Source organism: Ceratotherium simum, chromosome 8, assembly GCF_057802395.1.
Source record: "Ceratotherium simum simum isolate JZ-2026a chromosome 8, ASM5780239v1, whole genome shotgun sequence".
In the NCBI taxonomy this organism is placed as follows: domain Eukaryota; kingdom Metazoa; phylum Chordata; class Mammalia; order Perissodactyla; family Rhinocerotidae; genus Ceratotherium; species Ceratotherium simum.
In genome coordinates this window covers 68,159,924-68,172,878 of record NC_141907.1, presented here as the reverse complement: position 1 = coordinate 68,172,878, position 12,955 = coordinate 68,159,924, and the positions used below count along the sequence as shown (strand labels likewise).

At 37.4% G+C, this 12,955-nt stretch overlaps 1 protein-coding gene across 6 annotated transcripts in view; it reads left to right on the top strand.

Annotated features, from left to right (window-relative positions):
- Positions 1 to 11,543, top strand: part of HELQ (helicase, POLQ like) — a 48,661-nt gene extending 37,118 nt beyond the window's left edge. For 4 of the 6 annotated variants that reach the window (XM_087434525.1, XM_014787845.2, XM_087434526.1 and 1 more), the window contains 4 exons: positions 120 to 293; positions 2,661 to 2,774; positions 3,912 to 4,046; positions 11,335 to 11,543. In XM_087434525.1, coding sequence (XP_087290651.1) covers positions 120 to 293; positions 2,661 to 2,774; positions 3,912 to 4,046; positions 11,335 to 11,442 — 531 coding nt within the window. In that variant the 3' untranslated portion in view covers positions 11,443 to 11,543. Of the gene's footprint in view, positions 1 to 119; positions 294 to 2,660; positions 2,775 to 3,911; positions 4,047 to 11,334 lie in introns of those variants that run through there. The other 2 variants (XR_001391152.2, XM_087434524.1) reach the window with 2 other exon arrangements.
- The last annotated feature ends 1,412 nt before the right edge of the window (positions 11,544 to 12,955 follow it).

The following is a 12,955-nucleotide window of genomic DNA, read 5'->3' as shown; positions in this document are numbered from 1 at the left end:
CATTCTATCCTTACTCTCCTGTAGTACAATTTCATTCACTTTACCTTTTGTCCAATTTGAATATAATGTACATTTTTAGCAGGCCCAGTACATAACTTTATTTAATTGTGTCTTTCTAGAAGGTGGACAAGGGCATTGTCAACAGACTATACCTGTCTTTTGTCCTTTATTCCTTGCTCAAAGAGACCAACATTTGGAGTGTGTCTGAAAAATTTAATATGCCTCGAGGATATGTACAAAATCTTCTCACTGGAGCTGCCTCATTCTCATCTTGTGTGTTACATTTCTGTGAGGTAATTCCCTTAAATTCCATACTTTGTGCATCTTCTTGTTTTAACTGTTAATAAACTCATAAACCAGTTAGTATTTTCTGACTGTTGACTTATTCTGTCATTACAAAGCACTCAAAATTTATTTAAAATATATCTTTGCTTTTATCTGCTTACAAAAATACTATATACATACTTATGGTAAAGATACAAAAATGACAGGATCAACTAAAATATATAATGAACAAGTAGAAATCATCAAGTTATCCCTACTCTTAGAAGCACCATTAATATTTTCAAATATTTGGAATCAACTCTTAGAAATGACGTTTCCCCATTGATGGATGTTCTGTGTGAGTGTCTTTCTCATGAGTGATAACTGTGTCAAGTATTTGATTACCAATATCCAACAGCTACCTTGTGACTGCCTGGTACCATGTTCTCTTGATTGCCACAGAAATTTGCCATTTTTGCTTCTAATGTCAGGCAGCTACTTTAGATTTCTACATCAAATGTTTAGTTTATAAAATAACTCAAGAAGAAAATGTTATTTTGGCCATCTGCCTTTGGGATGGATTTGTTAAAGACTACTAAAAGAAGCTTTCAGAATTTCCTTAAATGACACAACAAAGCTTACCAGACTTTTCTAACCAGATAATTTTTTGATGAATTTATAATATAAGCCATTTTTGGTGCATTTAAATTTCTTCTTTGTGGGTGGCATAATAATTCTTTCCATATTTGTTTCTACACTTAATTTTTTTTAACTTTTTTTCCCTATGAATTTACTTTTAAACTTAAAATCTACTTTATTTGCTCTATCTTAAACCTCTACATTCTGTGTATGTATATGGCAATTAATTATCATACCTGCCAATGGAGTAAATAATTCAAAAATACTTCACTTTGGATTGAATGATAATTATTTTAGCAAATTTACCTTTCTAAATATCTTTTATCTATGCTGATTTTTTTAATATTAGCTTACACTCCCTAATTACACACTGACTAAGCAGTAGACAAAAATTGTAGGGGCCAGCCCAGTGGCGTAGTGGTTAAGTTTGCACGCTCTGCTTCGGCGGCATGGGATTCGCAGGTTCGGGTCACGGGTGCAGACCTGCACATCGCTCATCAAGCCATGCTGTGGCAGCATCCCATATACAAAATAGAGAAAGATTGGCACAGATGCTAGCTCAGCAACAATCTTCCTCAAGCAAAAGAGGAGGACTGGCAATGGATGTTAGCTCATGGCCAATCTTCCTCACCAAAAAAAAATTGTAGATAATGAGGAGAAGCTAGCCTTTAAAATGTATTTTCTATGTTTGTGGGTCTTTATATTTATAGATGCTTTTGCTAATAGTCTGTCCCTTTGTTTTACTTAGGACTATAAGGACTTGAGCCTTATAGAATTGTTCAAGTAAAAGAATCTATGTGTTGAACTTGAAAACCAACTCTAATTTGATGGTTGATCCTAGGATCAATCTACATGACAACTTGTGTTCTCAAGAATGTATTTTCAATAATTTAAAGTGTTTTTTTCTTTTTAAAAATTATGTAAGTGGTATAAAATAGTATACCAATCATATTAGTTAAGATACTTTTAACTACAAGTAACAGAAAAACCCCTTAGAAGTTTAAACAATAAGGAAAAGTGATTATCTTATGCAACAGGAAAGCCAGAGCTAAGATAGTTCCATAGTTGATCAATTCAATAGTTCTATTCAAGGTTTTGTTTTCCTTTTTTTTTTACTCTGCCATCTTTAGTGCATTGACTGCTTTCCTAGTGGTCACAAAATGGCCAGCCTAATGCTGTTCCATGTATCATACACTCTCACAATGATACCCAAATGTTAGAAAGGAAACTTAAAAAAAAGATAAACTACTCTTATAGAAAATTTTGAACATATGTATAAAAGAAGACAAAGTAGTATAATGAATACCCATTTACCCACCAGCTTTAATGATTATCAACTCATGGCTTCCAATTTTTATTATTTGAAATATTGCTGCACTGAGCATCATGTTGCATATCAATCCTTCTATATTTAATATTTTGGCTTCAGGATAAATTTCCAAAGGGAGGAATTGTTTTCAGTCATTTGGGAAAGAAAAACTATTCATTCACTTCCTGATGTTTTGATAAAGATGAATAGAGCTCTTCTTGTTGACCTGTTTTTCCATTTTCAATCTTTTTCCTCATCCCAAAACCAGTTCATCAAATTCCTCAGAGTCTCTGCCATGTTTCCTCATAAGAATTTTGCTTGGGATCATTGTTCATCTCTGGCTTAATACGAGTTCCAGAACTTACATAAGGGAACATCCAACCATACAAACTCAACTTTGCAATAACTTGCCAGCTTTAAATTTTGTATATTTCTTTGTGTTCTGCAGGAACTTGAGGAGTTTTGGGTTTATAGAGCCCTTTTGGTAGAACTTACCAAGAAGCTGACCTACTGTGTGAAGGCAGAGCTGATCCCTCTCATGGAAGTGACTGGAGTTTTAGAGGTTAGTAGCTTCCCAGTTTCCCAATCGAGATGATTTCAACTAACAGAAACATTATACTTTTTTAGTAAATTGCTGCCATGGCCTGCCAGAAATCCCTTGTTAATCTGAACGTAGTCCTGATGAAAAATCACATTTGTGAAAAAAAACAACAGTAGGTTTAGGGGCGACTCTCTTCAGATATGTGTGTGCTACCACTCGTCCTTAGCATCTCTTCCTTCCTCCATTCCAACGAAGAATTACCTCTGTTAGTTTAGACTCAGTGCTTCTTTATGGTAGTAGTGATCACATGGTAACAAGGCTTATTTACATTTCCTAAGAGAGTGAGATGAGAGTATCCTCAGCTGTTTTTCAGCTTTCTGTTTTTGGCCAACCCTTGATTTTAGTTTATTCTCTGTTATTCAGTTCTTGAATCAGAGGACTTCTTCTGCTTGGGAAGACACACACACACAAATACACCAGGAGTCCCCTGAGTAAATAATCAGAACATTTTTAGGATACTGGACCAGAACATTTTATTTGAGGGTCTGAAATAATAAACGTTTTGTTTGTGTCCATCCCAGGACCTGGCAGATGTGGCTGCTCAATAAATATTTGTTGAAAGATAAATAATAATAATAATGAAATAATGCCCCCAGCCTAAGTGCCTTATTGGGTTTCTCATTCCTGATTGCAGCACACATCAGTTGACTAAAGCTGCACAGAAAGCTATCTTTTTTTTTTTTTTTATAATTTGATTTATTTATTTTTTCCCCCAAAGCCCCAGTAGATAGTTGTATGTCATAGCTGCACATCCTTCTAGTTGCTGTATGTGGGACGAGGCCTCAGCATGGCTGGAGAAGCGGGGCGCGTCGGTGCACGCCCGGGATCCAAACCCCAGGCCACCAGCAGCGGAGCGCAGGCACTTAACCGCTGAGCCACAGGCCGGCCCTCACAGAAAGCTATCTTGCTGTCTGACTGGAACCACCCAAAGGCGTCTTTTTAAATTCCTCAGGATTCTGATATCTCTCTTCTTATCTACTTTATTATCTTAGTTTATTCCTGTCTCTTGCATGTGAATTTTTTCCCTTCAATAGGACACTTAATTTTTTTTTCCTAATCTCAATTTCTGATCCCACTGGTTTTTGTAATACTTTTCAGGGTCGAGCAAAACAATTATACAATGCAGGTTATAAAAGTCTAATACATTTAGCTAATGCAAATCCTGAAGTGCTAATAAGGACAATTGATCATTTATCAAGACGCCAGGCGAAGCAAATTGTTTCATCAGCAAAGGTAAGCAAACAAACCATTTTTTAACCTTTATGATATTTTGCAGTGTTATCTCCTTATGCTTTAGACATAAAAACAAAAACATTTAACTATAGACACAAAAGTGTATATTTACAATATGTGGATAAAAATAGTGCATCTGTAATTATACAAGGCTTGCTAACAAAAGAAAGAGGACCTTCTAAAAAATAAAGACAATTTCAAGAGTTCATCAAAGTTCAGGGAACTCTGGAGCTCATTGAGTTCTGCCTCCTCACACCCTTTCAGTCCTTTCCTTAGCATCCCCAACATCTGCTCTTCCCACCTTTGAACACCTTCCTTGACAAGGAGCTTACAACCTCAAAAATTACGTAGTTCTATTTCTGGACACTTTTAGTGTTACAAAAAGCATCCTAATATAATGAGGCTCAATTTTGCCTTCTTAAAATGTTCACCACTGCATCGTAATACTGCCCTCTGGAGCTAGTCTATTCCTTTGTTCCTAGGGTAGTTTTTCACACATTTGAAAACAGCTCTCTTTGCCCCCAGGATTTCCCTTTTCTGTTTCTTTTATCCGTATCAAATAATCTAGTTGTGGGCCATTCACCATACCAGTTACCCTTTTGCTAGATGCAGTCCGGTTTGTTTGTCGTTACCCTTCTGCTCCATGGGGGTAAAGCCATTACACAGCAGCTTGAGATTATTTCCTTCTTGATCTCAACTATAGTTCTACACTTGTAGCCTGAAATTACTTAGCTTTTTTTTAAACTTCATTGTTACACTGTTGTCGTATATAGATCAGAATTAGCTAACAAGTAAATTTTCATCTTTTTTGAATAGTGCACACGTTATTTATATTGCCTAAATTGATCTTTACAACAGTCCTATGAGGTGAGCAGAGTTGGTGTTATCCTCAATTTACAGATAGGGATGCTAAAACTGACCTTGTTCCATTAGATTAGAAGTTCTTAGTGTTGGTGGGGAAGAAGTTATAGTCATTACCATTGCAATAGCACCTAGCACAGTACTCAGCCTGTAACAGGTGTTTAACAAATATGTGAGTGAATAAATAAATGAGATTTAAAGAAATTAAGTGATTTACCTCCGGACACAGAGCTAGTCAGTAAGTAGTAGAGCCAGTACTATGGAGTTAGACTAGTGCACACTAGTGGAGTCCATAAGGATGACCAAAATAAGTGACTTTAAATTTTAAAAGTTTATTAGACAAGTTCAGGCATAAGCAGTTCACAGCTGATATGGAAATCAGTAGTGTATCCAGGGACCCATGCTCCTTCTGTCTCATTGCGCAGCCATTCTCCATACATGGCTTCCATCTTATGAACTAAGATACATGCTCTGGTTCTCACAACCCCTTCTGCTTTTCAGCCAGCTTGAAAGAATAAAATGGATATTTCTCACAGGATAGTTAGTAGAGGAGTAAGTTAGAGGTTGCAAATAGGGGAGAGAGAATGGAAATAAGGAAACCAGTTAGGATTATATTGAGGTTATACAGTTTTTTTGCATAAATGCCACAAAAATGATATGTGTCCTTCCTAGTACATCGTATCAGGAGCCACCAGATGTCAGTTTGTCCCATGACTGATATTAACTTTGATCATTTTGTTAAGGAAGTGTCGTCTGGCAAGTTTCTCCAGTGTAAAGTTACTGTTTTTCCCCTTGTAATTAGTATTTTGGGAGTGGACACTTTGAGGCTAGGTAGATATGCTATTCTTCATCAAACTTGCACACACTTGTTTTAGCATCCACCGATGATTTTTGCCTGACTCATTTGTTTCTATGATGTTTGTCAATGTGATTTTCTAACCCTGTTATTCCTTCTACATTTATTTATTGGTACTTTAGTATGAGGAAAAGCTTTTCATTCTTCATTTATTTATTCATTCATATGTTTATATCAGAATGAACCATGGTTCATACTTATTCAATTACTGTCATTACTTTTTTTGGTGCTCAAATGAGCTCCGATTTCGCCAGCAGAAGCCCCTGAAAGCCGGTTCCTTTGTCTTTTTGACCTGTCCCCATCATGACTGGAGCACTGGTCTAATCATTAGGAACAGAAACCACACAGTAATGGGTGGAATGGGAAAGTTTAATATAAAGAATTAGTAACTAGTAACAGAGGTTACTATTTGGCTTCCAAGAGGTAAACAGAACTTTAAAGAATGCAGGAAGAAATCATGAGAGAGGGTCCACCCCCACCCCACATTACCCCCTATGGATGGGGTTCAGCCTTCACTGGAGAAGGTGTGGCTGTGGCCCACTAGACAGCAGTTCATTGCAGTGTTACAGCCAAGTCTGGCAAGCAGGAAACTGCCCACTAAGGTGCCAGCAAAACTGCCAGGAAGCTCCCTGAGTGTGCTGTTGAGCTTGCTTGGAGGCTAACTTAAGTGCTCATGGAACTCCCCGAGAAGCTGTCTGCCAGGGTACTGTTGAAACTCACTGTAATGAGTGCCACCGGATGTTCAGCATACTAGACAAGCACTGCAGGAGCCATAGAAAAAGGAGGGAAGCAAAAGAGGGAAGAAACTCCTTCCTCTTATAGTCTCTCCAGTGCCCTCTATTGACAAAGCTTAATATTATACCAGCTGGCAAAGGAGAAACATATACAGGATCCAGCTCTAGTATCTCCAGCAGGACAGTGAGGGATGGATTTGGAGCTGAGAAGCAATAAAAGTAATAACCAGCGCTCTGGCACAACAAGGTGTTCCAGATTCAGCTTGTATTTCCCTTGCCATAGCCATGGAATCACCCATTTTTCCAAAGAGCCCTGGTTCCTTTTAGTGAAGAGGGGTCTTTAGAAACCCAAGTTTTAGGGGCTAAGTATGCTCGTTACCAGACAGATATGTCATTGCTCTAGGTTCTCTCAGAAGACAGAGGCCACATGTGTCTATATATTTTTCTATACTTTTTGTGTGTGTGTGAGAGGAAGATCAGCCCTGAGCTAACATCCGATGCCAATCCTCCTCTTTTTTTTTTTTTGTTTTGGCTGAGGAAGACTGGCCCTGAGCTAACATCCATGCCCATCTTCCTCCACTTTATATGGGATGCCGCCACAGCATGGCTTGACAAGCAGTGCATTGGTGTGCAAACGGGAGCTGAATCACGAACCCTGGGCCGCCGAAGTGGAGGGCGCGCACTTAACCACTTGCGCCACCGGGCCACCCCCAATATGTATTTTTCTATACTTATATATAAATTATGAAAGGCTGTGAGCTCATACTGATAATTCTGATTCTAATTTTTCCAGATACGTGCTGCTGCATAACAAAGTTTTACCCCAAAAACTTAGTGGCTTAAAACAGCTATTTTATTCTGCTCATGTTTTTGTGTATTAGGAATTCTGGAAAGGTTCAGCTGGGTGATTCTCACTTGGAGTCTCATGCAGTTACAGTCAGATTATGACTGGAGCTGTAGTCCTGTGAGGGCTTGACTGAACTGCATATCCAATATTCCATGTATGTGGCTGGCAGTTGAAAATTGGTTGTCATCTGGGGCTTTCAACTGGAGGAACTACATATGGCCTTTCCATGGGGCTTGGGTCTCTCATAGCATGGCAACTAGGTTTTGAGAGGAAATGTTCAGAGAGTGAGCATTTCAGGAGATCAAGGCAGAAAATGAACTAACCTAACCTCAGAAGTTGTGCAGTTTCACTTCTGCCACATACTGATGGTTACTAGAGGGCCATTAAGATCAGCCCAGATTGCAAGGAAGGGGAATTAGACCCCCACCTCTACATACGGGGAGTGTCAAATAATTTTCAGTCACCTTTAATGTCTGCCTTCTAGTCACAAATTATTTACATTTCTCCCACATGCAAAATATACTCACCCCCAAAAGATTTACTCCTTTATGGCATCAGACTCAGGCTCAAGGTCCAGTATTTCTTCTAAAGCAGGTCCAGGTACAGGTGATGCTCCTTGAGTACAATTTCACAAGTATAGTTTCTGTCAATCTAAAGACCTGTGAACTAAAGAGATACCACATACAATGGTGAAACAAAGATAGGATAACCACTGTACACTTCCCTTCAAAAATAGGGAAAATGGGTGGTACACAGCAGCAAATCTGAATTCCAACCAGGCATGCGTGGCCATTTCCTTGATTAGGACCCAGTTCTGCTCCCTGGGAATGATTCTTCCTGGCCCATATTTGCAGCCAGGTAGCTTTCTTAGTCTGCTTCCTGTCTGTAGAAGTTGTAGGGTTCAAAGGTTCTTTTTATTTTGTACCATCTCTCTGTCTCTTTTTATTCAATCTGGTTTAATTTCTTTTAAAACATTGTGGGTTTCTTATTTATCTATTTATAATCCCATGTAGCTTGGGTTTCTTACAGCATGTTTGCTGGGATCTGAGATGGAGCATTCAAGAGACCTTGGAAAGGTCTCATTCCAAGAAACCAAGGCAGAAACTACAAGACTTCTTTTGACTGAGCCCTGGAAATCATGCAGCATCGTTTCCACTGCGTTCTATTAGTTACAAGTGAATCACCAAGGCCAGCACAGGTTCAAGAGGAGAATTGGATCCTATCTCCCCATGGAGGTGTCAAAGAATTTCCAGTCATCTTTAATCCACCACACTAATCCTGCACTGCAGGACTCATTATAGTCTTTCCCCTTCTCTTTCTTTTTTGGTGAGGAAGATTGTCCCTGAGCTAACATCTGTGCCAGTCTTCCTCTACTTTGTATGTGGGATGCCTCCACAGCATGGCTGGATGAGCAGTGCATAGGTCTGTACCTGGGATCCAAACCAGTGAATCCTGGGCTGCTGAAGCAGAGTGCACGAACTTAACCACTACGCCACCAGGCCAGCCCCTCCTTCTCATATTTTTAGTTCCTTTCTCCAACAGTAAGAAATCTAGCTCCTATTTTCATCAATATATTTATCTATTTTGCTCAATCCTAGAATGCACTGAAAATAATTTCAAAATTGTTAAAGCATACCATTGCAAAAAGCAAACTTACTAACTTGAGTTCAGTATTTTATTTACAGATCTTTTTGTCCTTAGTCTGAGAATATATAATTGAAACAATGTGTTTAAGTGTTGCTTTTTTTTAATTTGCTTCAGTTGTGGTTATGTTACTCATTTCAAATACTGTTAGATTCTGTTTGTATTCCATTTTAGTCCCCGACCCTCCCAGTCCTTATGAATTTTTTTTGAGTTTATAAAACATTTATGTATTTTCTTTATCTTTAAATTGAAATAGTTTTACAAGGATAATATCTTTATTTTCTTTTATTTCTGGAAGTTTTCCTAGGTTGCAGTTTTAAATATTAGCTCTAATCCATTTTTCAATTTTTCTTCTTTAGCAATTCCAATTATATGTATGTTGGGTCTTCTTTGCCCATTTCAGTCTCTCTGACCCTTTTTACTTCTTTCTTTATCTCATTTTCATTTTCTTGATTGTTTTCCTGCTTTTTTTCTAATCACCATAATTAGGTTTTTAGTCAAATTTGTTCTTCCTTAGGTACCTCATTACTTAGTTCTTATTTCTGTTATGATTTTGCCTTTTTCCTCTATTGCTTTCCTGAGCTTACTCAACTTTTGTTTCATTTCTTTTTGTTTCTGGTCCATTTCTGTTCTTAGTTCTTGGACTTCTTATTCAGGGTATGTTTTTCTCCCCATATCTCCAAATGTTTATTTGAGAATATTTAATTCAGTTTGAAGTGTCGCATTACAGTTTTTCTTCTTCATGATTTGCTTTCAGGAAAGGAAATTTTTATGAGCTGAAGTGCTTTGAGTCTCTCTTTTTTTAAAAAACATATATAGTAGTTTTGTATAGATGAGAACTGCTTCTCTATTTCTTGGACAGGGGTAGCCATCTGGAGTGGTTTATGAGAATCCTAGTTTATGAATAGATTTATAAGTGTCTCTTCTGTCAGTGTAGCAAAGTACAGTTTCTTTAATGGATGGCTTCGGATGGGAGAGGAGTGCAAAGAGATGTTGTATTCTTTGATTTTTTAATTTCCTTTTTGTCCTACAGGATCCTTAATTTTGCCCTCTTATTTCTTTTTCCCCTCACTGCTCATCTTCCAAAGAGCACCTCTCCCTTTTTATCCATTCTCTCCCTCAGAAGTGTTGCCTTTCCAAGACTGCCTTCTAGAGTTCTACACACTTTAAATCCCTTCTTATAAACAATGGTTTAATCTACCTAGATTCTTTTCTCAGTAATTTTGTACTTGGTAGCCTTTCTCTCTCTGGAGGTGACTTTATTTAATCGTAGACCCTCTGTTCCCCTCTTCTCTTTTCCATGTAGTTTTTTCTCAACCCCACCTTCATCTCTGCAAACACTTGGAGTGGGAGCCTGACAAATGGCTCTGCTGGAAAGTGGTGGGTTTCTTCAACTACAAGTAATTTGAGGTTGATGGTGGTCTCTGTGTTCTAGTAATGCTGACACATGAGTTTTATGTGGTTTACTTGTTGTTCTTGTTGATCTGTATAGTTTTTAGAGGATGTGTTGGGACATTCATTTTACATGGTCACCATTACCTTAGCTATTGGAAAACTTACCTAATTACATTTTAATCTCTTTTATGTATAATGCTGTGTAATGCTATGTTTTATATCAAATTGGTAGAAAGTGGTTTTTTTCACTTGCACTTTGTGTCATATGATGTTTTTTTCTCTGTTATTTTGCTAAACTTTTTATTATACAAATTTTGTAACAGAATTAATGAAAATACTTCACCCCAAAATACACAAAACCCAGCTGTAACAAATACCAACATTTTATTTCTGATTTTTAGAAGAAAGGGGAAAAAATTATTGTTCAGCTATTCATTGACATCTACTATGTGCCATGTTTAGAAATACTTTCTTTGCTCATTTTGAAATGACCATGTTAATTTTAGGACTTGAATAAAACTTTTCTCTGAAACACTGATGGGTTTTTAAAAGATAGCATACTAAATTTTGAGAAATAATAAAATGTGTATAAAAAGGATAATATTTTCAAGAGCTAATTAAATTTTTGCAAAATTGTCTTAGATTTTATAGATTAAAAGTTAATTTTTAAGTGGCTGAGTCTTCAATAAAACAAACCTTCGAGAGTATTACAGCTCCTTTATTTTTGATATACTAAATGCAGTGATCAGCTAAAGTGGCTCTAACTAAATGCCTCAGCTTCATTTAATAGAATCACTTGTTCTTAACTGGCCATTTTTCAATTTCATTTTTAGTTTTAATGTGTAGATTGCTGATATGTAAGGATTCAGGTATCTAATAGACGGTGGTAAAATGTTAGCAATTCTCTAGCAATGAATATTTGACCTCATCTCTTAGTTTTTTTTCTCGTAGATGCTGTTGCATGAAAAAGCAGAGGCTTTGCAAGAAGAAGCTGAAGCGTTACTGAGATTGCCTCCTGATGTCCCTGGTATTGTGGCCTCTTCCGTTGAAAAGGCATGAAGCTATCCGATGAGCATTTTCAAATATGAATTATTTATTGTACATATGTTTTATTAAAGATTTCCTATAATTTATAAATGAAAAAATATATTTTAATTAGACATTAAGAATTATGGATGATGTTTGAATTACCTCTCACCCGTAATTGCAGTAACCTTCCCACTAGTAATCCCTCTTCTTCAGTACTTACACATTATTCCTTTGCTCAAAAATCTGTAGTGTCCACTGCAAAATGAAATCTAACTTCCTCAACGTCTCTCCAGCCTACCTTTGTAGCCAGATCCTTCATTATTCTCTTATCCATTTCTTTCATCAAACTGCACTATTTGAAATCCCCATAATTTTCCCTGGGATTTCCAAACCTTCCATTTCTTAACTGCTTTACACTGTTCCCAATGCATGGAAAATTATCTTTGAAATGTCCTCTGTACTTCAAATGTCAACTAAAAATGCTCAAATACTGTCTCCTCTGTAAAATAGTCCAAGTTCATCCTCATCCCCACCCCATATGTGGGATGCTCTTTCCCTCCTGTAAGTATTGTGAGCCCATCATTTAGACCTGTATCTTTTTTGATGCTACTAGTTTGTAATCCCCTGGAAGGCCGAGATCTTTTTTATCGTCTTTGTGTGCCACACAGCACATACCACAGTTCACTGGACAAAGTAGGAACCTCTGTGAAGAATGAATACTACCCAAATCAACGATTTGAAGATGCTCTTTAAACACTTTAAATATTCCCTTTCCCAGTCCATTTTTAGATTTACAACTCAAATGACTGGTCATCTACGGGAAAAAAGGTAGTAACTAGCAATATGTATGAGTACTGAACTGGTTTGGTTAAAGTTCTACTCATCCATTGGAAACTTTGCAGATAGATCCACAGTCTAAGTTTTGTGCCTTAACATTTTAGACCTTTACAATATAGTAGTCATTTACCTAGTAATTTCTATGTGCCAGGCACTGTTGTAAGTGCTTTATGTGATTAATCCTTACAACAACCCTATAAGGCAGGAACTATTATTATCCCCACATTACAGATGAGTCAACTGAGACACAGAGACACTAAAGTAACTTGCCTGAGGTCGTGTTCTAGTTATTGCAGAGCAGGGATTCAGATCCAGGCAGTTCCAATCTAAAGTCTGTGCACTTAACTGTTAGACAATATTGTCTTGCTAGAATTTGCCCATTTTATCCCTTCCTAAGTGTTCCTTTCATCTGGCCTTCATTTTATCTCCAGCATTACATCCCATCATTCACTTCAACCCCATCCCTACATCTCTTTACATGAGTCAAAGTGTGACATCTTAATGTCTTAGTAGAACCTTGGGCTTGATTGCACATATTCTGTTTATTGCAGCTAAAAAGATTATAAAAGAGCAGCTGGCTTGCCTGCTGGCTCCTTGGGCCCAGCCACTGAGATGTGCTCACAGTGGTCCATAGTCTAGTCTTCCGTTTTTTTTTAATGTGGAAACCCCAGTTTTATTAGTTTGCCTAAGAAAGTAAGGCTATAAG